This window comes from Cyprinodon tularosa, unplaced genomic scaffold (genome assembly GCF_016077235.1).
Source record: "Cyprinodon tularosa strain WSP-4 unplaced genomic scaffold, ASM1607723v1 ctg78, whole genome shotgun sequence".
In the NCBI taxonomy this organism is placed as follows: domain Eukaryota; kingdom Metazoa; phylum Chordata; class Actinopteri; order Cyprinodontiformes; family Cyprinodontidae; genus Cyprinodon; species Cyprinodon tularosa.
The window spans coordinates 234,478-261,388 of NW_024039540.1; the positions used below are offsets into that span (position 1 = coordinate 234,478).

Consider the following 26,911-nt stretch of genomic DNA (forward strand, 5'->3'; position numbering starts at 1 on the left):
GATCTCTATGGTCACTAGAAGAGCAGATAAAACCAGGAATGCTTTGCAAAAGCTTTCCTTGCAAAGCATTGTGGGATTTCTTATGATGGTGGCCAACTGCCACAGCGGCGACAAATTACAAAGAGGCGCATGCACCATGCGGGGAGGTGGAGTCACGTGACCAACAGGGCGCAAAAAGTACTAATCATCTGTCCAACTTTATAGTTAACTGAGTTCACTATAAAGTCCATATATATATATATATATATATATATATATATATATATATATATATATATATATATATATATATATATATATATATATATATATATAATCCCTGCTCTATATAGTGATTGGGGGGTTATACCAGAGGTAACCAATTAAAAATCAGCAGGGTCCGAATAAAAAAAAAATCATCTTCCAATAAAGGTCCGGAGACATTTTTAATCATCTGTTACTTTAAACAGAATTTAACACTGAAATAAAATTAGGTTTTTATGCATCCATTTAATACATTGATTTTTTAAAGCTACAGTGTGTAACTTTTAGCGACATCTAGCGGTCAGACTGCAGACTGCAGCAACATGAACATCTCCCCCCCACCGCTTCTCCCCCCCAACAGTACGGCGAGCGTTACGGGACAAAATGTCTTCCACGACGTCCGCATCACCTACCTTCTCAAGTGATGAGGTTTGTTTACAAAGATAATTTTACAGATAGTATTTCATTAGTCTGTGTAGGGTAAAGATTTCATGTAGACTTAAGATAATAAATATACCCGTTATTTTTTCTACATCGTTGTGACGTTTTGGCGATCTCGCAATCGCTAGTTTGTTGGCTCTGCGCTGCAATAGCGCAAAGATGTCTGCCTCCATGGCTGCGAGACCCGCTCCTATGTAATTATAAATAACAAATTCTAAGGCAACGCAAATATTAAGGTTAAGAGGCTGAGCTCGTAGATGATGATAAATAACATAGTTATGTATAATATATTACATTTCTAACTGTATATCCCTGTAATTATTACACACTGTAGCTTTAAATGAAAAAAATATAAGAATATAGAACATTTTTCTATTTTAAAAGCTAAAGTGTTTGTTTTTTTTTTTGTTTTTTTTAAGTAGAGAACAACAATCGGTCAGTTTAGTATATAGACCATTTCTTAATTCACATATTTAATAAAACACCTGAACTGGCCGTTTATTTTTCTTTTCTGTCTTAATGAGAGCAGTGGGCTTTATGCTGCCCTGCAAGGCTTTAAACCTGGGTTTGAATGGAGACAAAGCCATTCTAAAGCACATATCAATGAGCTCATTTTGAGCCTGGATCCTTATTTATTTTTGATTCTGTTAATTGTGGAGAATCCTGCTTCACAGCAGCAGGTTGAGCCAAACATACTCAAAGTAGCAGCAGCAGCAACCCAGACTGACAGCAGCTCATTGGATAATTTGGATCACATGTAGCCTTGTGCCGGACACTCTGGACGGCTTTACCGTATTTACAGGAGAAGCGGTGCAAGTGAAGTTAGACACTGCCGTCGGAAAACATGTGGTAATTTATAAATGTTTTAAATCAGGTTGGGTCCGGATCAGCCGGGAGGTGGGTCCACTGGTTTAGGGGTCAGGGTGAGCATTGGGACACAGCCGGAGATACGAGGAATATCCCCACTTGGGCACTTTCGTGGCCATCTTAGCAAATAAAATCCTGTAAAGCTTTGAGAGTGGTCTGCATGTAGACCTAATTCAGTCCAAATCAGGCCGCTGCTTCAGGAGCTAATTCCAGCCCTAACTGTTATTGCCATTTATTATAGACCCCCACCTGCCTAGTTGAACTGCGTGAATCAATATTCTTCTTCTCATTTCATATAGAGCTCCATTACACCCCCTACAGATACAATTACAGCAATGAGTTCTTAACAGCTTCACATAAACACACCATCTGGTCATAAAGTGTGCTCACTGCCGCCTGCATGAATCTGTCCTTGTTCCTGCTCGTCATTATGAGATCCGACGACGACCCGTCATGAACCTTCCATGTGAAGCTGAGGATAACAGGGTGTAACGTCAGCCCCCTGACCGTCCCTAAGCTCTCATCTGCAGTATAACTAGCACCGCAGCAAGAAGATTAGTGCCCCCCCCCACCCCCCTACCGCACTCAGTCCCCACCAAGGTAACCATCAGGCAGCGTCAAACCCCTGCAGCCTGACAGGATTATCCTGGAGGGAAGGGGACCCCATATCTCACACATGCATTTAGTTTCCCAGTCCAGGCCTCCGCTGGGCTGTCTTAATGTCCTTTAGTCTCGGTTTGTCTAATTGGATTAAATCGAAATGATCTTTTTTGTCCACTGCCTGGGTGGAATTAAGACCCCTGATGACTCAGTGTTGGATCATTTCAGCGATAATCCCAAACTAAACCACAGCTTGGTCTGTTGGTCAGGTTAGTGTCTCACTGGGCCAATGCACTTTAACCGCTTTATTCCTCTGGACATGTCTGCAAAATCTACGGGACTTTTCCCTTTATAGAAGACATTTTCAAAGTATTAAACTACAACATTTGAATTCAAACAGACTGCTGATAATTTACAGCATCATGCTACATCTGGAATCATCAAATGGGGAATGAATCTTTGGCCAAAACTCAGTGCTGGTATTCAATGCAGTTCAGTTTATTTCTATAGCGCCAATTCACAACATGTCATCTCAAGGCACTTTCCAGTTCCCCAGATCATCCAGTCACATTGATTCAAAGTTTTCTATCTAAGGAAAACCAGTTGATTACATCGACTTATTGATTCAAATGCAATCCCTCACATCTGCTGCAAAGTGTTTCACTTACTGAAAAACCCATTCTGAGCTAAAGGTGGTCTTTGAGGAAGACCCTGAAGAACTGAGCTGTCTTTAGTCTGCCTGATGAACCCTGTGGACACTGATATCTCCAAAATCTTTCTCTTGTCGTGCAAATTCTTTAAGGAGAAGTCAAGTCAGCAAGGGATGATCAATGAATCAATATTTATACCTAAAACTAATATGTTTGCGGTGATTTAATGAATTTAGCATTAATCAGTAAAGAAATAAAAACAATATTTTTCATCTCGATCACTGAGCCACCGGCCATCTTTGCCCAAATAAAGTAACGACTGGAGTATTGCCCCTAAAAAGGGCAAAAAAATAGGGGCTAAAGAAAAATTAGCCCCTTATTCTTTCGTTTCTAATTTTAACTTCCCCCTCTGGTGGTTAGGAGAAATCCACAGAAAAGCTGCGTCTTCTTATAAGCTGCATTGTTCAAAGCGTTGGGATAAAGTAGCGGCTCATAGTCCGTAAAATACGGTTTATTACGAAGAGAAGAAGTTTGGAGTTTATTCTAAGTTTAGAGATTTTTCCCTGGAAATTCAACTCAGTTTAATGTCATCAGGGTCCTGATGGGAAAAAAAACGGACTAAATGAAGGTTAAAAAGATATTTTCTCCTCCAAAAAAAACATTTCTAATTTCCTTCCTATGCTCTGGTTTTACCTTATTATTGAACTTAATTGATCTCACATTGGAGAAATTTTACCTCCGGAAAAATGGAATGCAGTGGAATGCAATCGTGGGGCGCCCGGGGAGAAATCATGTGTTAAGGGTCTTGCTCAGGAACCTAGAGTGGCAGTCTGTGGGATAGGGGTGTGGGAAAAATAATTGTTTTGGCGATATATCGTGATATTCTGCTGCCCAATATAACATCAATCTTTCAGTTCCTCATATCGACTTTCAAAAAAAATTTTTTTTACCTAAAACAATGAGGGGAAAATGGACTACCTCTGCACCGCCACTTTGCTAGATGGCGCTGTGGAGCCTTTTTACTGTACAGCCCATCGCCATCTCTGTAGTGGAAGCAGTCACAGTGGAAGATGTGAACTGACACGTATCATATCGCAACACCCATGCCAATACTCATCCCTACTGTGGGAGTGGGTTTCGAGCTCACAACCGGTGACAGGTGGCCAATAGAGGGCGCCAGAGTGCCTCCCACCCATCCAATGACCCCAATTAAGACATAAAAAATATATATTTTAATTTAATTTTAAACATTTAATATTTTGAAATATATTATTATGTATTTCTTAGATGTACAAGATAAATATTTATTCTTTAATGACTAGTAAAGCATCATTCAATTTTTAATTATGTATTTCCGTCCAAGGGCACAAAAAAATTAGCAGAAAGTGGGAACTAAAGTTGTACATGCGCAGTAGTTTGTATAGGAGGCTCGGTACGCAGCTAAGCAGCGACCTGTGGTGAAAGGAAGTGTATCTAATCACCACCCCGCCACAGCGCAGACGTTTTGCAGGTGATTGACAGGTTGAGTCGTGGGAGCTGGAGACACGTTGGAGAGAGAGAGAGAGAGAAAGAGAGAGAAATGGCGCAAGACACATCCTTTTTCCAGGACCTGGTTTAGCTATAAGGCTAGGCTAACTGCATGCAGCGAGGCTAAAGCTTTATTCTGCTTTCTCTTTTTCAAACCCAGCATGGATAAAGATAAAGGTAGGACTGATTTAAAGCACTTTTCAGAAAAGGCAATGAAGAAAGAACAATCAGGGATTCACTTGATAATAATATAATATAGTCTACTTTTAAGTGTTTATTTATTTTCATTGTTGCTCTTAATTAAACACATTCCCGGAAAATAAATACAGGGTTTATACAGGAATGAATAACACAAATTGAATGCTTTTAATGCTCTTTTAATGCTCCTAGAAATAATTTTAATGCCACCAACAGGTAACCGTCGACAGGCTGCAGCCATGCCCCGAATTCCTCGTTTTTCCAACCACTTTTGTTGAAATTTGCTTTTTTCCCCCCAGTCTCTAGCCTTTTGTTCGACTCAAGCTTCTTTTCTGAACTTACAGCTTTGCGATCAACCGGACGCAGTTCCACGCAAATATATCATGATATAATATGTCTGACGAAATTGCTTTTATAAAAAAAAAATTTAAATAAAGCATTGAATGCCACAATAAACACATTTAATGAATTTTAATGCCAATTAAGGCCTTAATTTTAAAAATAATAATTTAATGACTTTTAATGATTTTTTAATGACCCGCGGAAACCCTGAAATAGTTTTTATATATCAAAAAAAATATAAAGCTGACCAATAGCTTCTCCATTATTAAACTCGAACATTATTTTTTAAGATTTATGTGCTAACAGTAAACCTGTAGATGAAATTATGTTTTGTTTTTATAAAGTGTTTTTATAATGTTTTTTGTTGTTGGCATTCATATAAATATACTGGTGTGATAACTTAGTATATGTTTGACTGGTTTTTGGTACGTCTATTTTGAGATTATAGCCCCCCCTCGGAGAAGCTCCACCAGCCGCCACTGCTCACAACCTCAGGATTCCAAGCTCTACGCCCAAACCACCAGGCGCCACTCCCCTTCAACTACTTGGTGTCACACTTTGAAGTGACGTCACTCTAATTATCTTATCTTTACAGTCAGGCGGTCCTGGGCTAAAGATGGCCGAACTCACCTGCCACAGGAGGACCGAGGGTCCAGGGGGGGTTTCTTATTAAAGCAACAGGAGAACTAGAGACACATCTTTGCTGCTTGGCCTGGTTTTTGTCAAATAAATAATTAAAGGTGACATGAACGGCATAGCTGTTCATCAGAGTCCAGATTTCACCCCATTTCAAGCCCTACATGGAGCAGATGTTTTATTCTTTTTTTGTTATGTCCTGGTTAGAAAACCTGAGAGCTGAGCGGCCGAGCAGTTGCTGTTAAATAACACGCTCACAGGGGAGGGAGATCATAAGGAGCCCCTTAATAATTCAAGGCTGTACCCTGACTTCAACTTCAACAATATGACCCAAATAAACTAATAAAAAGAGGTTTTCATAGACAGAAAGCTTCTAGAATATCTCACAAAGATCAGTCCTGTCTTGGTAACGTAACCCTAATTCTGCTCCTTTCCCTGTTAAATCAAATACAGTTACTGCTTCTAAAGGGTCCAGGAGGAAACCCACATTTGTTCTTGTCTGATCTTTACCAGCTGAGCTCTAAGAAACGTTTCTTTTCTCTCGGTTTAAAGATCTGTTCAGCAGCTCTGAGCCAATCTGAGTAAAACCTGTTGACCCAGAACCAGTTCAGGCTGGACCCCCCCACTACCAGGGAGAACTGGTGGCATGGAAACGTACTGGGGCTGAGACACACCTAAGGTATAAGTGTTCTGATGGCATTTTAGGGAAAGATTTTTATCAAAAACATAATTAATGTGCAGAAATAAGGAATAGTTCTATTAACCATACATGTAAACAGAGTTTTATGGGGCCCCCAGGAACTTGGGGCCCTTGGCAACTGAACATTATACTGAACATGAACAATTTGCCAAACAACACAAAAAAACCTCCATCAGAGCCAACGGTCCTTCACACACGGCTATGCAGAGAGAGGGCTGCTGCAGATGGGCTAACGTTAGCCCTGGCTGCCGTTAGCCTCGGAGGTACGCTGGTTGCCACGGTCCTCTCAACATCAGAACTTTTTTTTTTTAATTATGCACTAAATCAGTAAATGGGCCATATAGTGACGAATAAAAGTATATCTTTAAACATACTTTTATGAACAACGGCAACAGAAAAGAGAACTTTTAACTTAATACTCTGAGCTCTTTTAGCGCCAACCTGGAAGCTGCCCCTGCTGCAGTGCATGCTGGGACAGCTGTCAATCTGAAGAACAGACAAGTCTGCTCTGATGCATGCTGGGTAAGGAGCACTTTGGGCAAGTGGCTTTCACATTTCATTTGCCCAGAAACAATTTTTACTTGCCCAGTATAATGTTTGATAAGTATAGGTTCTAAAATTAATTTTTGTATATATATCAATGAAACATGTTTGTTTTTTAAATGTTTTTTTGTAATTCAGTAAGTTTCCAGGTTCCTGGTGTGTATATGCATGCGTCAGATAATGAACTCCAGCCTACATTACCGTGTTAACATGCTTTTCAATCCTTCCTGCACATTCTTTTTAAACTAAACTTTGCTTTAAACTGTTGTGTACTTGGAAAAATATAAATTGTAATGTTAAAAATCTAAAAAAAAACTTGACAGGTTAAAAACTTACAGTACTACTACTCACCAATTTAACATGTTTAGCTCTATAACATTTAAATGCACCACTCCAATGTCTAAAAGAAAAAAAATTTTATGAACATTTTTTAATGTATGACCTGCATCACTGTACAGAAGACTGCCATATGATAGAAATATTTACACTGTGCGCATACAATTATTATTATTATTTTCCTAATCCCTGACTGATCATTTTTAATCCAGCGTGTATTATAGTATAGATTAAATTCATGATCTAGCTGCTGCTCTGCAGAATTCTCTCCCCAAGAGCTGAATCATGCCATCTAGCGTAAAATCACGTTCCTTTTTCAAATCACACGAGAATGTGTACAAAACAACAAAAATGGCGCCGGCAACGCTGTGGGTCATTTTCAGCGAATGTCTGTGATTTTAAAGTGATTTTGAGTGATAAATAATTTTTTTGCGATCATTGCACTTGCCGGGCGGGTAAATGCAATGAAATTTGTACTCTCCCGACGATAAAAACTACTTGCACTGGACAATCGGGCGCTGGTTAACATTGAGCCCTGAAGAGGGAGGGGCGAGAGCAACATCCGGGGACTTTGTCCGTTCTGTCTCTTCTTGTTCTTGTGAATTGGAACAGTGGTAGGGCTGAGGCTGATGACGTTTAACGAGTACACGAGGAATCACGTGTACATGTTGAGAAAAGGTCGATGTCTGATGTGTTTTTTTTTAAATAACCGAAGAACTATCAGACCATGCTAGTAGCGATAGCATGCTAGTGATGTTGAACCGGAGGCTCAGCGTCAGCAGACCTGGTTGACCATGAATGATTAAAATCAGCCTCCAGAAGAAAAAACATCTACAGTTGAGACCTGCAGATCTATGTATCTTATTTCTAGCACACCGTCATGCAGATTCAGAGGCTATCACAAAATATATTCATCTAGTTGATGTGTGAAAAAAGGAAAAGCTCCAAAGACTTAGAACACTTTTAGCAAAGAACAGATTGTGTTTAAACCCCAAAACACCGAGCGGCTTGTCCGTACGGGGCCCCTGCTTCTGCTCTGGCCCCAGAGATCCTTAGGTGGGTTAGAGCTCCTCCTGCAGCGGGGCCCCTTCCAGCACGCCCATGTCTTATTCATGCCGACCCATCGACTCTCATCACTCATCAGCCAGACTCCCCGGGAAACAAGAGCTCACACACTAATCAGGCGAGCGAAGCCTGAAACACGCTAATCAAATGTGCATGGTTATACCGGCTGCTCTACATGTGGAAATGTGGAGGCGTGCGTTCCTACCTAATCCAGGTCATCAGCTCCACGGTGTCTGGATCATAGAACTCCCTCAGATCTGACAGCTCCTCCATCAGCTTAGGCCAGAACTACAGAAGAAGTACAAGAGGCAAAGCCTGAGGAAAGCTGAAATATTATTTAAATAAATAATTAAATTATTATTTAATTTAAAATTCAAAAGTTAAAACTAGAATGTTTTGCTGATCATCACCATCAGAGCTTTGATCATTAATGGGTTTCTTCTGTTGATTGGATGATAATAATTTACAGCTGATTTAACTCAAAGCTATTCATTTAAAATCAGATTCAGTTCCCAGGAAAATGAAAACAAAAAACAGTTTTTTATTACAGAAATATGGAGCGACTGAGCAGAACATCTGTGACCTGAACAATGTATGAATCCAAGGTTTGCTAAGTTCTCCTTTAGCATCAATGAAGCGCATCACCGCGGCCTTTAGCGTCTGAAGCTGCTGCGCCGTTAAGGAAGCGTCAATCAGTTTAATGCAGCCGTTCCCAGACGTTTCCTGCTGGGTCCTACTGGATTTATGTAATCCCTCCAACAGTCTTTAAAAGCCTCCATCGACCCTCCATCAGTCTTTAAGAGCCTCCATCAGCCTTTAAAAGCCTCCATCAGGCAGCATCAACCTCCATAAGCCTCCTTCAGCGCCCATCAGCATCCATCAGCCTTTAAAAGCATCCATGATCCTCCATTGGCCCCCTATCAGCCTTTAAGAGCCTCCATCAGCCCCCATCAGCCTTTAAGAGCCTCCATTAGCCTTTGGGAGCCTCCATCAGCCTTTAGGAGCCTCCATCAGCCCCAATCAGCCTTAAAGAGCCTCCATCAGCCCCCATCAGCCTTTAGGAGCCTCAATCAGCCTTTAGGAGCCTCCATCAGCCTTTAGGAGCCTCCATCAGCCTTTAGGAGCCTCCATCAGCCCCAATCAGCCTTAAAGAGCCTCCATCAGCCCCCATCAGCCTTTAGGAGCCTCAATCAGCCCCCATCAGCCTTTAAGAGCCTCCATCAGGCCGCATCCACCTGCATAGGCCTCCTTCAGCGCCCATCAGCATCCATCAGCCTTTAAAAGCATCCATGAGCCTACATCAGCCCCCATCAGCCTTTAAGATCCTGCATCAGCCTCCATCAGCCTTTAAGAGCCTCCATCAGCCCCCTATCAGCCTTTAAGAGCCTCCATCAGCCTTTAAGAGCCTCCATCAGCCCCTATTAGCCTTTAAGAGCCTTCATGAGCCTCCATAAGCCCCTATCAGCCTTTAAGAGCCCTCATCAGGCTTTAAGAGCCCCCATCAGCCTTTAAGAGCCCCCATCAGCCTTTAAGAGCCTCCTTCAGCCTTTAAGAGCCTCCATCAGCCTCCATCAGCCCCCATCAGCCTTTAAGAGCCTCCTTCAGCCTTTAAGAGCACCCATCAGCCTCGATCAGGCCGGATCAACCTTCATAAGCCTCCTTCAGCCCCTATCAGCCTCCATCAGCCTTAACAGCCTCCATGAGCCCCCCCATTCCGCCTCCGACAGCCTTTAAGAGTCTCCATCAGTCCCCATCAGCTTCCATTAGCACCCATCAGCCTCTAACATTCTCCATCAGCCTTTAACATTCTCCATCAGGCCCCATCAGCCAAAAACAGCCTCCATCAGCCCCCATCAGACCCCATCAACCTCTGCAAGCCTCCATCAGCCTCCAACACCTGCCATCAGCCTCCAACAGCCTCAATCATCCCCCATTAGCCTCAAACAGCCGTTACCAGCCTCCATGAGCCTTTAACAGCCTTTACAGGTGGGGTGGGGGGTGGGTGGATGTTCTGCAACCTGTGGGAGAAGGTAATGGACCCCGGCGAGGAGGCGGAGAGGAAGTGTGGCATGAGCAACAGCGTGGAACCCTCACAGCTCTGCAGCATCTCCTCCTCCAGCAGAGAAGAATTTCTACATCAACAGAGAGGATCAGCCTCCTTCACAGCAGACTCCAGCTGTTTTAGGGGGGGGGTGGGGGGTTGTTCATAATCAGAATGTCAACCATGTGATCTTCCACTGATGGGTTAGCTGAGCTGCAGCCGTCATTCCTTCTATTAAACCATTGAAATCTGTTCAATAACCAAAGCATTAAACACTGCCTGGGTTCATGGATGCGATTATGACAAAGAAAAAAGGAATTTGGAATAAATGAAAAACTCATTTCATAGGACTCTAGGTTTGGCAGCTCACTGAAGGCATAAGCTGCAATTTCCACTAATTTCCCATCTAATTTATCTTTTTATATCCAAGTTTTACTTCAGTTATTTTTGATTTTCATCACAATCTGAGTTCAGTTTGTGTTTAATGTTAAAACAAATGATAAAAGGTTTGTTTTTTTTTATTATTCTTTCATTTATTTTCTCATTAGTTGATTCGGCTCCCTAAGCAGGGATTAGAGAGGGAGCTGCTAACGCAGCAGGGGTCCAACCAGCCAGGAAACGGCCTACCTTGTAATACAGCCAGCCAATCAGCAGCAGGGGAACCGCATATCTGACAACCCGCAGCTGCAAACAGAGGAGAAACAAAAACTATAATGAAGTTCAGGTGAACGCAGAGTATGAGAAGAGCCATGTGAGAGGAGGAGGGAGACAGGCAGAGAATGGGAGGGAGGGGGAAACCTGCTGCTCTGATGTTAGGACCACACTGACACCTAGTGGTCAGACTCGCAGGGAGGGGAGGCAGAGATAGGATTCAATAAAAGCCACTTTCCATTACAGCAGAGAAAGAAAAAACAGCTTTACATGTGGAGGTGGGGTCATTCATACCAGAGCTTTAGTGTTGCAACGGAGAACTTTGAGCAAAAGAGTCCAAATCTCAGTCCCACACACACCATAGGCTGCCACCGCACACATGTGGCCGGTCCAGATGTACTTCATTCTGTGGAGAAAATTAAACCAAACAGTGGCACGGTCAGCTTTGATTCACCAAACACTGACTAGCAGTGAAAGGAGACTAGTCTTTGGTCAGGAAACCAAAGCCTAGAGTCAGCAGCATCACACTGCCGGGTTTAACCCTTTATAGGACAAGTTACTGTTTTTGATCACTTGCATAATCCTCACAAATGGAGTTCCCCCCTTTCAGTGGCGCCTACAGAAATGTTTCACAGGGGTGGCCAGATGGGGCCACTTTTTAGTGGAGTGGCACACTGAAACGCAAAGCCATAATTTTAGGGTTAGAATCTACTTTTATGGTAAACGTGCCTCCAGAAATCACAAAGACTTAACTAAACACCTACTTATGTCTTGGTTTATTTTGTGTTTTTAACTACAATTTACCCTGGCCAGTGGGGTGGCCAGTGGTGCGGCCAGGGCATTTCACAGGGTGGCCGTGGCCACTCCTGGCCACCCTCTGGTGGCACCACTGCCCCCTCGTCCCTCAGTGAAATCTAGAATCACAAGATCTATATCCAGCCATTCAGTAAAGATGCTGCTACATGGCTGTACATCTTATTTTGGCATTTCACCAATTAGATGAGCCCTCACATTATATATTACCTACTGTAAAATAAGTTGGGGAAAAAAAGTGAAAATGAACTTTCTTCTCCAGTCCGCTGCAGAAGAATGCGTCTAAAAGCACGTTTTTACTTTCTTCACTTTCCGTTATTAGATTTTTATTGTTTAATGATCCGTTATCAGTTTTGGAATGAGTCTATGATGCAGCAGAGGGAATAAAGAGCGAAGGAGGGTGGATAGTTTCCGCTGCTCATTCATCGGAACCCTTTCAGATCTCACATTAATGAACAGAGTGTCGATCGGAGGCTCAGCAATCAGGTTCCCATCAGAATCTTTTGTTCTAGAGAGAATTCCAAAAACGGCACAAAGCTGTAAGCACTTGGTGCTGATCAAGGCTGCATAAACCATTAAGGTGCTTAGTGAAATGGATTGGAGAGGTCCTTGTGTTTAACATCTGTGCATGAGTATGACTGATTAACTCATGAGAGAAAAAGGAGGTTTGAAGAGCCTCCTGTGAGAAGAAGGCTGTCTGGGAGTCAGCATCCGGAGATTAAGGTTTACCTCATGGTGCTGAAGGCCAGGAGCCCATAGAGGACGGTGTGCAGCAGGTTGTAGGCCACATCTGGGCGGAAAGCCTCCACTCCTCCTCCTTTAGGCCTAATAAGAAACCCAAACCAGACATTAAAGCAGAAAACACGCGTTAGGGAACCCACAGTAAATACATAAAACATCAGAAGCAGACGCCCTAAGAGGAGAGGCAGGACGGGGGGTGGGCGGAATTTATATTGTTCAGATTATTCCAATTTCAGCAGCTCTTGTTCAGATTTCATTAGCAGCTTGCACGCAAGTGGACATGTAATGATGCACGCCCACGAGCGTTTCTGTCTGCAGGAGTCAGCACATGCAAACAGAGCGGCCCTGAAGGCGGTGGTATTACTCCCACGATCTGGCCTCCTGCTCCGAATCAGACGGACACTGGCTTCCATTTGAATAGAAATCAAATCCCTCTCCCTCTGCTGCGTGAGCCTGGCTGCTCTGGATTCAATTAATTCCTGGATTGGCAAACAGTGTTTGTTCTGTGAGGTTAGTATTCCAGCCGTCCAGCAGCACAGGGCGAGTGGAAATGCTAATGTGATTAGTTCAGAGCAGCCTATCACCTTTCTTTACAGGCAGCTGCAGGATGAAGCTGCTGGTTCAAAGCAGGAAGGAAAAGTTCTGGAGGAGAGAAGAACCTCGGCTCTGGGTTCCTCCGTCCACAAGAAACGCCTGACCTCATCTACCCAGCCGTAGATCTCACTCCATCACACCATGAGAAACTCGCTCCTTATCGCACTCTGAGCTCCGCCTACCTGAGGTTCTGCAGCACTGCTGCTACTAGCGTGCCGCTGAGCAGCAGCACGGTGGGGATGTAGGGGTACAACAGCAGCGTGCCGGCCAGACGCTCCAACGTGTCCAGGGGCAGAAGGCCGAAGGCCTCTTCACACAGATACAGACTGGCATCAAAATCCCTGCAGAGGAGAAAAGGAGGATGGCTGAGTTTATACTGCATGAAGGAGGACATGAAGCTGACCTGGAGGACCTGAAGCTGACCTGGAGGACCTGACCTGGAGGACATGAACCTGACCTGGAGGACATGAACCTGACCTGGAGGGGATGAAGCTGACCTGGAGGACATGAAGCTGACCTGGAGGACCTGACCTTACCTGGAGGACATGAACCTGACCTGGAGGGGATGAAGCTGACCTGGAGGACATGAAGCTGACCTGGAGGACCTGACCTGACCTGGAGGACATGAACCTGACCTGGAGGGGATGAAGCTGACCTGGAGGACATGACCTGGAGGACATGAACCTGACCTGGAGGGGATGAAGCTGACCTGGAGGACATGAAGCTGACCTGTAGGACCTGACCTGACCTGGACGACATGAACCTGACCTGGAGGGGATGAAGCTGACCTGGAGGGGATGACCTGAAGGACATGAACCTGACCTGGAGGACATGAAGCTGACTTGGAGGACATGAAGCTTAACCTGGGGGACATGAAGCTGACCTGGAGGACATGAACCTGACCTGGAGGACATGAAGCTGACTTGGAGGACATGAAGCTTAACCTGGGGGACATGAAGCTGACCTGGAGGACATGAACCTGACCTGGAGGACATGAAGCTGACTTGGAGGACATGAAGCTTAACCTGGGGGACATGAACCTGACCTGGAGGACATGAACCTGACCTGGGGGACATGAAGCTGACCTGGAGGACATGGAGCTAACCTGGAGGACATGAACCTGACCTGGAGGCCATGAACCTGACCTGGAGGACATGAACCTGACGTGGAGGCCAGGCATGAGAAACATCTGGCTAAGTGTGAGAAACATCTGGTTTGACGTGTTTTTAACGCAACACAAGATCAGGTTGACATCCAACCAGCACCATCGTCTAGAAAGACAAACGAGACTTCATGAGGGAGAATGGAGTGAAACTGGGAGCAGAAACTTTATTCAATTTTACTTTTTGTTTAAACTGAAAAAAAAATTGGAATTCAAAAATTATTTTTTCAAACTAAAGAAACAAGAAAAGTTTGATAATACTTTCCTTTTTTCTCAGTTTCAAACTGCTGCTGCCTCAGTACGGGGGTGGGGCTTATTGTGCAGTGAGGTCCTATGTGGTTCCACAAACATGTGCTGTTGCCTCTACCTTCTACCTACTGCTTGCTGGTTTGACCTCTGCATGGAGGACCGGAACGTCACACAGTGGGTCACAGAGTTCTGTTTATCTGGACCTACAGCGTCCATCAGATCCTCCAGAGATGCTCCCAGTTCAGGGAATCCAGGAGCTACAGTGGTGCCACCATCTGACCTGGACTATCACCAGTGGTGGGATCATCATTTCTTCAGAGTGAACTGGATCACTGGAACCAGAATCATAGTGCGAGTCACAGAAGGTTCTACTGAACAGACTGTGCTGGAAAACTCAGGAAGTAGCCAATCAGTTGGCTGCTAAGAGGCAGCAGGAGGACAGAGCGAGAACCCAGCAGACGCAGCGGGCCCAGTTAGGCTCTAAATCTCCAGGAGAAGGAGGAACGAGGAAGAACCTTACAGTCCTCCTAAAGGTTAAACTAAAATGGGATTCCTAAAAGCTGACAACAAGAGCATTCCTCACTTCCATGTCTTTAAAGCCTGGAAAGATTATCCCTGCTGATGCGTTCTGAAACTGTGGGAAATAAGACATCACTATAGCCCCATTTACACGTCCCTTTAGAAACCGTGCCGAGATCGGACTGAGCACGGTAACCGAGATAAATGTTGAGTGTAAATGGTACGCGGAACTGAACTGGATCGTGCCAGACAGACCTGAACCACGCTAAACTGGTACTTATGGGTGGAACGGTTCACAAAATCCACGGTTCGGTTTGGTTTGTTGCACTTTTATCCACAACTTTCTTTCCGCCGTCATCGTAGATCACTCTAAATGCAAAGCGGTCCCATACAGCAGACCTATAAAGTGCTGCTGGCGAGTCTTCCAACTCCTGTTCTTTCCCACTCGCCATACCCACACAATTCTCCACAATAACTGTTTTTTTTCTGCTACACCCGGCTTCGCTTCTTCTTCTTGTTTACTACTGGTGGTTGGCCAGACAAATTTGGAATATTGGATTTGTCATGTAAGCAGCGAGAAAAGACTCATGGCAGATGCAAATTTCCTGTGCAGCCTTCTCTCAAAACAAAAAGTGTTATTCTGGATTCAGCCTCCCCCTTTATCAAAGTCTCCCCAGGATGTTATGGCGAAAGGGAACAGAAGAACTGCTCCCTTCCTCCGCTACCCGTGAACATTTATGGATGGGCCAAGAACTGTTGATAAACTTCCATCTCATCAAGGACAATGACCTGTGTACAGCGTTCACGGACAAACTGAAGGCACACATTATACACACACAACTAATGTCTCAAATGTCAGATTGACTTCATGTGACTTCAGCCTCCCATGTGACCCTCCGCTGAAATGTTTGTCTCGTGTTACATGTTCTTTTCTTGTGCTGAGGTTGTTTTGATATCTCAAACTATTTCCTGTCAAGGATAAAGTGTGAAATATGCTTTTTTCCCCTCTCTTTCCAAGGTGGCTCCTATGTTTCCAAAGAGAGAAAGGCAGCGCTATAGGGAACCGCCTCATGGTGGGTACCTGGGAAGCCATAAGAGCATTCTGTGGCCACAGTAAAAGCGTTCCCCCTCTCAGACCTCTCAGATTATGTGTACTAAAATAATCTTTTAGTCATGCTTCGTGGACATTAAGATCTAAAGGGAAGCTTCATCTCCTGGTAAGACCCTGTAATTCAGTGAAAGGGTGGAGTCAGAGTAAAGAAAATATGCAATATCCCAGTGGCTGGAAGTTGGAGGGGATTTAGCTGGGAGTTGGAGGGAAGTGGTCTGTCATATGGCTGGTGTTTGACTGGAAAGGGCCATTTTAAATGGCTACTACTGTATGTGAAATGGTGAATAAATAGAAGCCATCCTAGCATCGACACTATGTTCTGTCCTGAACTGCTGATCTAATATTTACGATGGCTCTGGACTTTGTTCTCTCAGTGAACTTTCTGACGGTAATTCAGCTTGAAGATAAATAAAAGTTTGGAAAAGTGCCTCAGATGGAGAGTTCAGCTCCACCGAATGCTGGTGGGAGTCGAAGAATAAAAAGCTAGGAGAGCAGAAATGAGGCTGAGGGAGGAAGAGAAACAGCAGCACAGAAGAACAAGCCTCACGTTTGCCACAACCTCCTGAATAATTGAAGGGCCAGTTGTGCAGCTTCGCCCTGGGAGCTGCGTTGCTCTCCGCCCCGAAACAGCCGCCCCGTGGCTGAGCAGCTCGACATGGAGACACATGCTGATCGATGAGGGTCTGAGGCTTCACCCTCATCTATTATTCACACATATTAGCGCTGCGGGTGCTATGACACCAGAGCCTAGTGAATAATGAAGTCACTCTGGATCAAGTGGAGGTTTTGCCCAACCTCAGAAACAAACAGTGTTTATGCTCATAGAAAAGATGTTCACTAAACCAACATCTGGATGCATGTCTGGCTGTTCTGAGTTCATACCTGGTGGGCCCCAGACCAAACTTTGACTTGATGAACTTAAAAATGTGTTCGTCTGACTGGAGCTGCAGCGCTCTCTGTAAACACACAGAAAAGGTCACAAGGTCAACCTTCAGAGGAGAGGAAGGGGAGGAGTCAAAGATTGGGGGAGGCAGAGACAGAGGAGCACCTTAGTCAAAAAGTTGATGATGAAGGTGAGCAGGAGAACCAGGCCAGTGTGGAGAAGAAGTTTGGCAACACGGAGCAGCAGGCCGCCGGTCCTCAGAGAAGACTGGAAGATCAGACAGAAGGATGTCGGTCAGTGAAGGGACAGACCTCACCCACTTTAAACTTTCTCTGGTCGGGATTTCTCCTTCAGTTGTTAAACCAGAAACCCTGCAGGCAGAGGGGACATCCTCCACACCATCCATGGCTTTCCCCTCAATCTGCTGGTGAAGATTCTCAGTCATCCAGGTCATACTCATCAATCCACTGGATTTTGTTTCCAAGTTTGAAGACTTTTCGCTTCCCATCCAGGAAGCTTTTTCTATTCAAAATGATAGGAATAGCGTTGAGATCGTGGCTTGATAGAGTGAAACAACAAGGTCTTGTTTTGGCTTAGAAAACATGAAAATTTAACCGGATTAATGGGTCCACCACTTAGGAATGGTGGTCATTTGGTGTCTTTTGTTATCCTGCAATGCCCCATACCCAGAGGTGTAAAGTAACAAAGTACAAAAATGCTTCGTTCACGTCAAGTTCACCATCCTATGCAGATCATTGGTGCGATCTACATCTAGTGAAAACTAGTGTAATCGGATGAGTCATATAACACAAACACTCATTGGTTAGCTAAAGGAAATCATCAGAAGCAAGCAGGTGTTCTTCAAACTGCAAATGTGAATTGTCTATGCCATCCTACAATGTCGGATTCAGAAAAAGATGTTGAAATGTCGGAAAGTTCGGACACAGGCGAGAGCGTATCGCGAGATGGAGACTAACAAGACCTCCCTCATCCTTGGCCCTATCTCAAAGAATTTTAGAAATAATCGAAAAATTGAGCTTTTAATTTATATAGTGACATCTGGCTGTTTTTTTTAAAGGTTACTTTATACTTTTACTTTAAGTAGTATTTGGAGCACATACTTTTTCACTTTTACTTGAGTAAAGAGGTCAAGTTGATACTTCAACTTTTACCAGTATCTATACTTCTACTTGAGTAAAAATGTTTTCAGGCAGGCCAACAATTCAATCTAACAACCTCCCTTTCAGAGACATAGACAGGTATGGGGCATTGCAGGCTAAAAAAAGAAGCCAAACGACCCCCATTCCAAATGGGTGGACCTGTTAATCTGGTTAAATGTTCATGTTTTTAAAGTCAGAATAAGGCTTTGTTTTTGTTCCACTCTATAGAGCCTCAAACTCAACGCTATTTCTGACATTTCCAATTGAAAAAAGCTTCCTGGACGGGAAGCGAAACCTCTTCAAAATAGAAACAAAGTCCAGTGGATTGTTTTTTAACTTTTTTGGGATTTCCCCTCCATCGCTGCACCAACCCCCCCCCCCAAAAAAAAATACCTGATCTAATTTATTTGCCATGGTTATTGACAAAACAAAGGTTTTCAATGGAGGAAGAAGACGTCACAACCTGATCAGTGCTTACAGTTTATCAGCATGGAAGCACCGTTGGGGGATTTCCTGCTGCTGTTCGTAGAAACATTAAATAAAATCGTTTCTCAGGTGGGAAAAACTGTCCGCACCACAATAGAAAATCTCATCTGGTCTGACATCATCAGTATATACCCAGTCGTACAGTAGTTTCTATCTAAGGAAAACCAGTTGATTGCATCGACTCATTGACTCAAATACAATCCCTCACACTAAGCATGCTTGTAGCGACATTGGAGAGGAAGAACTCCCTTTTAACAGGAAGAAACCTCCAGCAGAACCAGGCTCAGTGTGAGCGGCCATCTGCTGAGGCCGACTGGGATTCAAGATAGATTTTCTGGATACTCAGAAGCGACTGGCATCCAGCTTAACTCAAACACCAATGGAAACTCCAGATAAGGTGAAAAGAAATTAAAATAAAAACCTTGTAAAGTACGAGCACAAGCTACAAGAGCGAGTAGCAGAGGGTTGCAGTTCAGTGTTGACGCCAGAGTCATATTCAGAATTCAAACTTCTGAAAGTACTTTAAATATGAAATTATTACAAGCTGTTCAATAAATGAAAAGTGTTTTAATTAAGAGTAATTTTCATGTGAATGTGCTTTACTAGAGGCATCCATGTTTGTCAAAGAACACTACTGCCACCTACTGGTTTGTGACGTCACAGTGCGGTATCGGCTGTTGATCAAGTCCCAGTGCTGTATCTGGTGTTTGTCACAACGCGCTATTATCCAAGTCATCTTGAAATCATTCTTCTTCCAAATGTTGGCTACATATTATGTGTTTTTTCTCTGGCCAGAAGTTCGATGGCAAATCTTCCCTCTTCAAGTTGGCAATCCAACAACGAACCCGTCCTTGGAAGACCAGGAATTGGAAAGGGGAAATAACTAATTTTTTCCACTTTTACCCGATTTATTCCAACATCCAGCTGCCATACACGTGGGCATTGTCAGTTTAACTATAGCTCTGGTGAATTTCAATGGTGAATTCTTTTCAGTGATGGAGCCTATCTCTGACGCAGGACCTGCAGCACAGCCTTATTTACAGCAGTTTGATCAGCTTCATGGAACCTGCTGATGCAGCATCCCCATTTAGATCAGGGGTGGGCAATTCCAGGTCCTAGGGGCCGGTATCCTGCAACTTTCAGATCAATCTGTGGTCCAAGGCACCTAAATGAAATGGTTGAGTTACCTCCTCAGCATGCAGTCAGTTCCTCCAAAGTCCTCTCAATGACCTAATTACTTGATTCAGGTGTGTCGCACCAAAGGCACATCTAGTAGTTGGTGGAATTGCCCACCCCTGATCTAGAGGGAATGGCAGGTGGGGGAGGCTAACGTAAAAAAGCAGCAACCATCAGAGATTAGGATGCTATAAACTTTTTGTTTCGATCAAATCCTCCTGACAGGCGCGAGGATCACAATCCGACACACTAACCTGGCAGTGTCTGACGAAGAGTGCGGCCACGATGAAGCTCAGCACCAGGGATCCCAGGATCATGGAGTTACAGAACTGCAGCAGCCAGACGCTCAGCAGGCCGCTCACCTGGACCAGGTACAGCGTGGTCACCTGAGGCGACACAGCAGAGAAAGTCATGGCATATTAGGATCAGATGGATTCACTTTGGCAGTTTATGTCACTTCCTAGACTAGGCCAATAATAATTTACGGCTGGATGCATGTGTCAAACTGGTTTTAACCGGTATACTAAAGCCCCATAAGCTCTGAAGTTTGGAAACCTTATAGGAGATTTGGGCTTACTTTTGTCTTAGTTCAGACAGTCCAGCTGATTTTCATTCAAATATAAGAGTAGAACCCGCATTGACTGTTGCAGCGCAGAAATCACGGGCGCCATCCTTGGGAGGTCGACCCACTAACCTAACCTGCTGGTTTAAAGGCGAAAACCATTTTTTTACATTGGCCTCTTGATTTTACGTTATTACATCATGCTCTACTCACCCATATTAGTTTTGTGTCATTTGGAGCCGTTCTGAAGATATTCCGTTAGGTTATATTCAAGTAACGTCTTCCTAGGGGCAAGCGGAGTGTGTATGACGTCATCCGCGCGCCGGACTGGAGTTGTGACAGGCAGCCCAAGTTGTGAAGGCGTAGAGCTATGCTCTACCCCTTCTATTCATTCTAGCTAACCTGGATCGTTCAATTCCATTTGGGGAGCGAGATCATCTGTGGTAGCAGCACTAGACATCTTCCAGGCATGTGAGGAAAACTAGCAGCTGTTCAGCGGACAGGAAGAATGAACGGCAGCCGGCGCACGCGGATGACGCATACATGCGCCGCTTTGTTTTAAAAAAATATAAAAAATATAACCACGGATGTCTGGGGAACAGTGCTTGGCCTACATGTTATGAATGCTGGCGTACCATTAAGAATAAATGCTGAACAGTTTAGTTTGTGCCTTCAACTCATTCGCCCAAAGGAAGATGTTTTTTGGATTACAAAACGGAATATCTTCAGAACGGCTACCAATGACACAAAACTCATATGGGTGAGTAGAACATGATGGAATAATGTAAAATCAAGGGCTCAATGTAAAAAAAACTAGCATTCCCCTTTAAGTGCATTTTTTGAGGGCACTTTTTTTTTTTCTTTTACTTTTTTCCTTTGTGGTCCACTAAGTAACCTACAAATCATTATCTTAGAGAGGAAAATACAATGGATAAGGTGATTAAGGGACTGTTGCTGTATGAATCAAATGCCATTATTTAATATAAAACATTTCAAGATGTAAATGTAAAATAAATTTTGTGTCTCTTTGTAAAGATGATATATATATATATATATATATATATATATATATATATATATATATATATATATATATATATATATATGATAAAAATCCAATTGATGTCTCACAAGGAATCAATTTTGGTGTTACAGCAGCAAAATATTACACACAACTATGGACCTTAAAAAGTTTATAAAAAAAACAGAATAAGTTACAATATGTTAAAAACAAAATGTTTTTACAAATATAATTACAGTGCATTTAAAAAATAAATGATCAATATACAGCTTTGGACATTTTTACAGTATTTAAAAGTATTATTACTGTAAATATATATATATATATATATATTTCTCTCTATCTATATTGATAGTGAGGAATATGTGTATATATAAATCTGTGTATACATGTATAAATATGTTTGTGTATATAGCAGTAAAAAAAATATAAAAAGTATGAGTGGCTGTGCTTTGCAACATGCATACATCCTACCAGAATATTCTATTACTCTTAACCCCACTAAGGATTTTCAAATGCACTGAACTATTTGTTTTCAGCAAAAAAAAAAAAAAAAAAAACAACCGTGAAAATAAATGGATTTAGTATTCAGTGGTCCTTCTTTATCGAGTTTGCATGTTCTCCCTGAGCATGCGTGGGTTCTCTCTGGGTACTCCGGCTTCCTCCCACAGTCGAAAAACATGACTGTTAGGGTAAATGGCTGCTCTAAATGCTCCTTAGGTGTGAGTGTGGATGTTTGTTTGTCCTGTTTGTCTCTGTGTTTCCCTGCGATGGACTGACGACCTGTCCAGGTTGGACCCCGCCTCTCGCCCATTGACTGCTGGAGATAGGCACCAGCACCCCTCACTGGGATTAAGCGTGTCCGAAAATGGATGGATGGATGGATGGATGGATGGATGGATGGATATTATTCAGTGACTTAGAGCTGTTTAAAATAGATTATTTTGCCTGCTCAACCCATTACAGAGCGGAGCTGTCGACCTCCAAATGATGGCGCCACCAAATCACATTGGCATCCATAGGCGAAAGCGATCGATGTGACCTGAACACCCACAGGTGGAGGGAGATCCTGCATGAACAGGTCAGCCTCTACCGGGATGTTTACCTCAGCTTCACAGGCAGATATGCCGAGGGGAAGATGATAGACCTCTAGTTGAAAAACTAAAGTTCAGCAGCTGGAGGCTCATTTCCAAACCTTTTCTCACAGAGTGAGACGTCAGCAGCAGAGGTTTCAGAGGGATCTCACTGTCAGAATGTATCAGTCTGCAGACCATGGATGATAGTCATTACTGACTAATTTAGCATCCAATGGGGTAAAAAGTCAGAACAGGAGTTGTGTTGCAATCAGAGAGACGTGGGTTTAATTCCAGCTTTTTCCTGTGGATCCATGTGCGAGGCCTGTACCTCCAGGTAACCTGTGAGCATCACCTGTGTTTGAGTGATTCTGACTGGGTAGCTGTGCTTGAAGTGTTGAATGGCTGAAAAAGGTCATAAAAGGGCCCGGGCCCCAAAACCCAGACCTTTCTCTGAGAATAATGAAAAAAGGAGGAAAATTTGATCCAAGATCAAAGGAACCTGGAAATCTGTTTTTTTTTTTTTTTCATTTTCAAATGTCTGTGCCGGTGTTTGGCTTCAAGTAAAACCTGATGGAAATTCATTGGACGCTAACAGGATGCTAACAAAATTGTCACTACCCGATCCGTCCCGCAAGCACGATCTGTTCTGTACAAACGGATATACATCCAAGTGTCCATAAATAATGTAATTGTAATGGTACTAAAACTACTTATTTCTATCCTTAACTCACTAAATAATGCTAATACACATCTGTAAAAAAAAATGTGTTATGAATGCCTTTTACATTTTCTTTTTTAAATAGTAATTTTCCAAATTTTGGGACAATAAGGTCTGATAAAGAGAACATTTATATACATGTTTAAACCAGAATGATTTGACATTCAAATATGACCAAAGATGTTAAAAATTAATCATTTAATGACTTTTAATGACCCGTGGAAACCCTGTTCACAGAAATATGAGTGAATCAGCATTGAAATACAGTCAGACAGAAACCCTCAGTCCAGTCCAGTGAAGTCAGACTAAGCAGAAGAGATTGAAAATGGCCGCCAGCTGCATGCTGGCGGGTTAGCTACCTGTGTGGTTGATAGGAGGTCGCCGCAGTCCAAAGCATAGATAATGAGAGCTTGAACGAGGAGAATGAACTGGTTGAACTGCCAGGTCAGACAGAAACAGAAGGTCGTCACAAACATCAGCCACACCGTCACCTTCTGAGGACAGGAAGCACAGAAACGCTCAGACCGCTGGGTTCAGGTGCAACAGATCTGCTCCGAGCTGACAGTGTACCTGCTGTAAGGCGCTGAGCTGAGGCCTGAGGTAACAAGTGATGGCGGCCACCTGCAGAGCGAAGAAAGGCAGAGACCAGTTCTCCCTGAGGGAGATGGTGAACTCCACCCGAGTGGTATCTACCCTGGAAGGAGGAGCAAAAGGTCAATGATCAACTTTAAACATTTATGCTCAGTCCTCTTTGCGCCACCAGTGGAACCATTCGCTAAATAAATTATTAAAGCTCAGCTGTTCTCAGCTGTATGTCACAAAATGCAGTCCTGATTGATTAACAGAAAACAGCGGCTTCAGCACCACCTGCAACACCACCTGCGGCTTTAGCCTGAACGCACGGTTCACATTATGTCACCTCGCGTCCTCGACATGGCTTCCCTCCTGAAAATGCCGCTACATGATAAAAAAAGCTAAACCACTGATTTCACTTCTTTCGAGTTCAGTTTGAACGTGGCACCATCTGCAGCTCTACCTGTGTCACCACCCGTGGCTTCACCTGTGGCAATACCCACGGCAGCACCCGCAACTCCACCTGTGGCACCGTCGACAGCACCACCTGTAGCTCCACCTGTGGCACCACCCGTGGCTTCACCTGTGCCTCCACCTGTGGCAATACCCACGGCAGCACCCGCAACTCCACCTGTGGCACCGTCGACAGCACCACCTGTAGCTCCACCTGTGGCACCACCCGTGGCTTCACCTGTGCCTCCACCTATGGCAACACCCACGGCATGTGAGAGCTGTTTCACATCCTCCGCACGTCACCGTCCACGTACGTTCCCGTCTTGTCACGGATAAAATATAGAGCCAAGCTATTTTTTGCTCCGATCCGGCAAGGTCTGCAGTTGCAATCACAGCAAACAGGAAAAAGAACATCAAGAAAATCCCGTTTGTCAAATTAAGATATGGTAACGACAGACCATTAACTACAAATTAGAGCCATCCATCCATTTTCTGACATGCTTCATCCCAAGTGGGGTCATGAGGGATGCTGGTGCCTATCTCCAGCTGTCTACAGGCGAGAGGCGGGGTCCACCCTGGACAGGTCACCAGTCCATCGCAGGACAGCACAGAGACACACAGGACAAACAACCATTCACTCACACTCACACCTAAGGAGAATTTTAGATCAGCCAATTAACCTAACAGTCATGATTTTGGACTGTGGGAGGAAGCCGGAGTACCTGGAGAAAACCCACGCATGCTCAGAGAGAACAGACAGAAAGACCTCGGGCCGGGAATCGAACCCGGAACCTTCTTGCTGCTACCCATTGCCCCACTGAGCAGCCCACAAATCATAGCATAATACTTATATATTCCCCTGAAACTGAGACAGTTTAATTAAATGATTGTAAGCAAACTATTGGTACTTTAAAAAACCAGGAAGCAGACTTCTCATCTCAATCAAAATATTTATTTTATACTGAGCGGCTTAAAACTTTAATAAAATCCAGTCACAACTTCCAAGCGCACAAAACAAACTTCTTATTACAGGCATGGATGACGAGATGCTGAGTTTAAACTTCAGTTTTTAAGTTAAGCAGGTAAAAACGTCCCCAAAATAAGTGGTAGAGTCTGAATTAAATTAAGGACGTTAACAAATAGTCGACTAACAATTAATAGTTGATTAATGGTTCCATTGGATTAATTAATAATGTCTGCTTTATAGGAATTTATTTCAACGTAATGTTTCTGCCTTCCACTAGAGGGCGCCACTGTTCATCCTAAAGCAGAGCCTCACTGGGATTTGCAGAAGTAAACTGGATCCATGGTGGAGCAGAACCATGAATGGATCCAGAATCCGGTCTGGATTATTTCCACTAACGGATCCAGGGATCCAGAATTCTGCGGTTCTGGTAGTAAATCTAAACTCTGGATAAATTCCTTCAGTTCTCCTAAATGGGCCCATTTAGCGGCGCTGCAGAACTTCTCTGCTGGGATCAGAAGGACACGATGATGGGAAGTTTGGAGGACATTACGCTAAACGTTGGAACCAGGGATCTCTATTTATCACTGGATCACTGATTTCCCGAGAAAAGTGAAGCCACCAGCCGCCATGTTGGTACTCCCCACTCCCACAGAGACACGCAGTAAAAACGCCTACATGTAGCATTAGGCTGCAAAAACAAGCTTTTTGCTGCTGCAGGAAGGACGTTCCACAGATAAACTCACAGTCAGTGGATGAACTAACCAAGAAAATCCATCAATACACCGACGGATCCTATAGCATTGTATGTAGCGTAACGTTAGTCTGGCAATCTCGGACTGACTGGAAGATATTGACTAAATTAGCCTTTGACATTGCATCTAACGTTACAAAATAGAAAGTAGAGTAAATACAAAGTAAACTGTAAAATGTCAGAGTAGTAATTCTTTATTAAGTGCATGAAGCTGTCGTTTGTTTTTTCTCATTTGAAAAAGTCGTGCTGAATAAATTGCTTGTTATATTAATGGGAAAAAGGCTGATGCACAGACACAGCATAAAGGTATATGGCATCATGCAGGCATAATTTGCAAATAATACTACAGAATTAACAGACATGCACATGTAATTCAGTCTTGATGTAAAATCTTGATATCATATGTATTATTTAATTACCATAACAATGTAATACATACATCTATATTACATGACAATGACAATTGGCACAATCGTATTATTATGCTCCATTAACACATTCATTTGGTTGTGACAGATTTCTATAATATGTTATATTACATGATTTATAGACTTCATTGACTTCATAATAACTATGTAATGTGATTGGCCTATTTTTATTTTAAGTTAAAGTTAATCTACTGATGCTATGAAACAGCCAGTGTGTGTCAAAGTGATCCCCTGAAAATGAGAACATCATCATTATTGGATGCTGTAGCGCACGGATTGTTTACATTGCAACCGGTCTTATTAGGGAGTACCAATATGGCGGCTGGTTGCTTCATTTCATCCCCGTACTACCAACAGGCAATTTGCAAAATCCAGAGATTAAATAGAGATCAGTGGTTAGCAACATGATAGAAGAAGACATGTTAGCAGTTAGCATGGTAGCTGGAGAAGCTTTATGAGGTCATGACCTTTATGGAGGCAGGTTCTAACATTCCTCTGAAAGGAACCACCTGTTTAAAGCTCTGCTAACAGAACAACGTCTCTCCCTGAACTGATTGATGGATTAGACTAAAACACAGAGCTAGCTCGCAGTTAGCATCTGCTTCACTGAAACAAAGGTCAATAATCT

At 43.4% G+C, this 26,911-nt stretch overlaps 2 protein-coding genes across 3 annotated transcripts in view; both read right to left on the reverse strand.

Annotated features, from left to right (window-relative positions):
• Window positions 1-26,911, reverse strand: part of dpy19l3 (dpy-19 like C-mannosyltransferase 3) — an 80,426-nt gene that overhangs the window by 33,274 nt on the left and 20,241 nt on the right. Inside the window, exons 6-15 of the mRNA XM_038270844.1 lie at window positions 23,682-23,805; window positions 23,471-23,605; window positions 19,989-20,120; window positions 17,078-17,179; window positions 16,912-16,985; window positions 13,171-13,329; window positions 12,383-12,478; window positions 11,135-11,246; window positions 10,817-10,873; window positions 8,354-8,436 (exon numbers count right to left, since the gene is read on the reverse strand). Coding sequence (XP_038126772.1) covers window positions 8,354-8,436; window positions 10,817-10,873; window positions 11,135-11,246; window positions 12,383-12,478; window positions 13,171-13,329; window positions 16,912-16,985; window positions 17,078-17,179; window positions 19,989-20,120; window positions 23,471-23,605; window positions 23,682-23,805 — 1,074 coding nt within the window. The remainder of the gene's footprint in view (window positions 1-8,353; window positions 8,437-10,816; window positions 10,874-11,134; window positions 11,247-12,382; window positions 12,479-13,170; window positions 13,330-16,911; window positions 16,986-17,077; window positions 17,180-19,988; window positions 20,121-23,470; window positions 23,606-23,681; window positions 23,806-26,911) is intronic.
• On the reverse strand, window positions 13,364-14,380 carry LOC119773725 (formin-like protein 7). 2 transcript variants are annotated; one of them, XM_038270847.1, is made up of 2 exons: window positions 13,892-14,380; window positions 13,364-13,810 (listed from the first exon to the last, which is right to left on the reverse strand). In XM_038270847.1, the coding sequence occupies exons 1-2, from the start codon at window positions 14,196-14,198 to the stop codon at window positions 13,521-13,523; spliced, it is 597 nt and encodes a 198-aa protein (XP_038126775.1). In that variant the 5' UTR covers window positions 14,199-14,380; the 3' UTR covers window positions 13,364-13,520. The 2 variants fall into 2 exon arrangements, with proteins under 2 accessions (XP_038126775.1, XP_038126776.1); XM_038270848.1 differs by having other exon boundaries at window positions 13,364-13,805; window positions 13,887-14,380.